At 40.0% G+C, this 3,548-nt stretch overlaps 1 protein-coding gene across 2 annotated transcripts; it reads left to right on the top strand.

The window, feature by feature from the left end:
• The first annotated feature begins 313 nt into the window (after nucleotides 1–313).
• Nucleotides 314–3,256, top strand: LOC104215856 (scarecrow-like protein 14). 2 transcript variants are annotated; one of them, XM_009765779.2, is made up of 2 exons: nucleotides 314–404; nucleotides 857–3,256. In XM_009765779.2, the coding sequence occupies exon 2, from the start codon at nucleotides 862–864 to the stop codon at nucleotides 3,115–3,117; it is 2,256 nt and encodes a 751-aa protein (XP_009764081.1). In that variant the 5' UTR covers nucleotides 314–404; nucleotides 857–861; the 3' UTR covers nucleotides 3,118–3,256. The 2 variants fall into 2 exon arrangements, with proteins under 2 accessions (XP_009764081.1, XP_009764082.1); XM_009765780.2 differs by having other exon boundaries at nucleotides 321–404; nucleotides 862–3,256.
• The last annotated feature ends 292 nt before the right edge of the window (nucleotides 3,257–3,548 follow it).

The following is a 3,548-nucleotide window of genomic DNA, read 5'->3' as shown; positions in this document are numbered from 1 at the left end:
AATATGCTGGAAGTTCATACATATGTGCACTAACCTCAAGTATATTATGCTAGAACTTTCCGTGTTGCAGCAAAATAATGACTATTTTTTAATTACTTTGCAAGTACTGACTATTTTTTAATTACCAATCCGAAAACTGGATAGGTCGTGCTATTTTTGGCACTTACAAGAAAAGCTACCAGGAAACTCTAATTACTTAACCCCCCCCCCCCTACCCAGCTTTCAGGTTAGTGATTTCAACGGCTGAGATCTTCTCTCTCTCGTCACTACCTCTCAATTCTGTATTTAAATACTTATCAATGTAAGCAAGTGGCAGACTTGTTTTCAGCACCGCCGCTCTGATTCTACTTTTAACCTCTCTCTCTCTCTGCTCTCTATTTTTCTGGGATTTCTCAGTATCACAGGTACTTCTTCTTTCTTTATATACTACTTGTCAAAGTTGCAATTAATTTGCATATGATGCTTGCACCAATTCACTCTTTTTTAATTTTAAGAGAAACACTTGTATTGAGTTTAAGATTAATTTATCGTGTTTTTAAAGGATAAAAGTCTATGTAATTATTGATTTGGCACATTAGTTCTGATTTTTCTTGGGATTTTGTCAATCAAGATTTCAGCTTTCTGCTAAAAATCGATTCTTTTTTCAAGTATAAACAAAAGGGTGTCATATTATAATGTATTTCTTTCCATTTTAACCATTTTTATACTCAGACATGTTGTCAAATAAATTTTCTGTAGATGTAGCTTCAAATTTGATTTCAATTGATTTAGATTTAGTACTAGCATATTTTTTTCTGGAAAAAAAATCTTATTATTTGTTATAATTAGAAAAGATTTTGTCTTGATATTTTTGCAGAGTAGATGGTCATGGATAAAAACTATAAGGGGCTATATGAAGCAACATCTGCAATTCAATTAAAGGATGAAGATTTGTCATTTTTTCCGGATCTGAATTTAATTAACAATCTCAGAGTTAGTGATCATACTTTAGTCCAAAGAAATCATGTTAACATACCACAATTTCAACCTGATGTTTTAGTTCCATCGGCCGTCTATAACACTCATGAGGATTATGATTTTAGTGATGTAGTGCTTACGTACATAAGTCAAATGCTTATGGAAGAGAATATTGAAGAGAAGGCTTGTATGTTTCAAGAATCTGCAGCCCTTCAAGCTGCTGAAAGATCGTTTTATGAAGTTATCGGAAAGAAGTATCCTCCGTCCCACAATCAGGAAATGCCCAATTTAGGTCAGATCGATGGGCGGTACCCTGTGGATTCTAGTAGTAGTAATTATGTGGATTCTAGTAGTAGTAATTATTATAGTTGTATAAGTGATGTTAGTGATGGCTTATTATGCCCAAATTGGAATCCTGATATTGGTGGTGATAGTGACTCTTCACATGCTCAACATTTTCCGGTTGATGGTGCTGTTGCTTCGACATCTCAGTCGTCCCACAGTTCGCCAAGCAGCTCCGGAACTGTCACCGATGCACATTTGGATTCGCCCGTGAGCTCGATTCAGATACCGGACATATTTAGTGATAGTGAGTCTATCATGCAGTTTAAGAAAGGCGTCGAGGAAGCAAGTAAGTTCCTTCCTACGGGTAATAGTTTGCTCCTTGATGTAAGGTTTAATGTAGTGGGAAAGGAGGATAATGAATATGGAAAAAATGCAGTGGTGAAGGTGGAGAATTGGGGGAAACATCAATCTCCTGAAGGGTCAAGAGGGAAGAAAAACGTTCATCATGATGATGTCGATGCTATGGAGGAGAGAAGTAACAAGCAATCTGCAGTTTTTTCTGAATCAACTGTTCGATCGGAAATGTTCGATAGAGTGTTGCTATGCAGTGGAGGGAAAAATGAATCTGCTCTTCGTGAGTCCTGGCAAACTGTATCCAGTAAAAATACTCCAGAGGACGGCCTTCCGAAGGGATCTAATGGTCGGAAGTCCCGCGGAAAGAGGCAGGGGAGTAAAAGAGATACAGTAGACTTAAGAACCATTTTGACACTTTGTGCGCAAGCTGTTGCTGCAGATGATCGAAGGACAGCAAATGAGTTTCTGAAGCAGATTAGGCAGAATTCTTCTTCTATGGGGGATGGGATGCAGAGGCTGGCCCATTACGTTGCCAATGGTCTTGAGGCACGCATGGCTGGTTCCGGTACTCAGATTTATACCGCCCTTATTTCCATGCCTACGTCGGCAGCTGATGTCTTGAAAGCTTACCAGCTATTTCTTGCTGCTTGCCCGTTTAGAAAGCTCTCAAACTTCTTCTCGAATAAGACAATTATGAATGTAGCTGAAAGGGCTAAAACAGTACATATTATAGATTTCGGTATTATGTACGGCTTCCAATGGCCTTGCTTCATACAACGTCTCTCTTCTAGACCGGGTGGACCACCCAAGCTCCGTATAACGGGGATAGATTTTCCAAATCCTGGTTTCCGGCCAGCAGAGAGAGTTGAGGAAACAGGAAAGAGGTTAGCAAATTATGCCGAGAGTTTCAATGTTCCGTTTGAGTTTAAAGCTATAGCAAAGAAGTGGGAGACAATTAAAGTGGAGGATCTTGAGATCCGGAAGGACGAGGTTCTTGTAGTAAACTGCTTGTATCGGTTCAGGAATCTACTTGATGAGACTGTGGTTGTAAATAGTCCAAGAGATATTGTATTGAATCTCATCCGGATGTTGAAGCCTGATGTTTTCATACAGGGAATTGTAAACGGTGCTTATAATGCCCCGTTCTTTATCACACGATTCAGGGAGGCACTTTTTCACTACTCATCAGTATTTGATATGCTTGAAGCTAATATTCCCCGTGAAATTCATGAGAGAATGCTGATTGAAAAGATAATATTTGGGCGGGAGGTGATGAATGTCGTAGCGTGCGAAGCTGCTGAGAGAATTGAGAGACCAGAAACATACAAGCAATGGAAGGTTCGAAATATAAGAGCTGGTTTTAGGCAGCTTCCTTTGAACGAGGAGATCAGGAGTACAGCAAAAGAGCGGGTGAAGGCGTATCACAAGGATTTTGTGATTGATGTAGACGGTCATTGGCTACTGCAGGGATGGAAAGGTCGTATTGTTTATGCACTTTCAACTTGGAAGGCAGCTTATTAAATTTGTCCCCATTACTCGTGACAGAGCAATGCAGGGTAAGACTGCGTATAATAGACCCTTGTGGTCCGGCCCTTCCCCGAACTCCGCGCATAGCAGAAGCTTAGTGCACCGGGCTTCCCTTTTTTTTTTACTCGTGACAACTGACAGAGCAAGTTCCTGTGCCGGACTTTGCCTCTGCCCCTCAATTGTAAACTGGTTTATGGTGCCGACTCCTTTGAAGAGCAAAGGTAATAGTTTTCAATAGAAAGTGAATATTTTGTTCTTGCTATATGCAGACTAATTGTGCACCTTTGCCTGGACTTTATTGTAGGGTAATGTAATTGTTACAACGACAAAGGTTATGTGCCCCACTCCAATTTGTTTGGGACTGAGACATAGTTGTTGTTGGTTTACAACGACAAAGGTTATGTGTCGTGGTACTTATTTGTCTC

This window comes from Nicotiana sylvestris, chromosome 4 (genome assembly GCF_000393655.2).
Source record: "Nicotiana sylvestris chromosome 4, ASM39365v2, whole genome shotgun sequence".
NCBI lineage: Eukaryota > Viridiplantae > Streptophyta > Magnoliopsida > Solanales > Solanaceae > Nicotiana > Nicotiana sylvestris.
The sequence above is the reverse complement of the archived record's forward strand: the minus strand, read 5'-3'. Positions and strand labels throughout refer to the sequence as shown.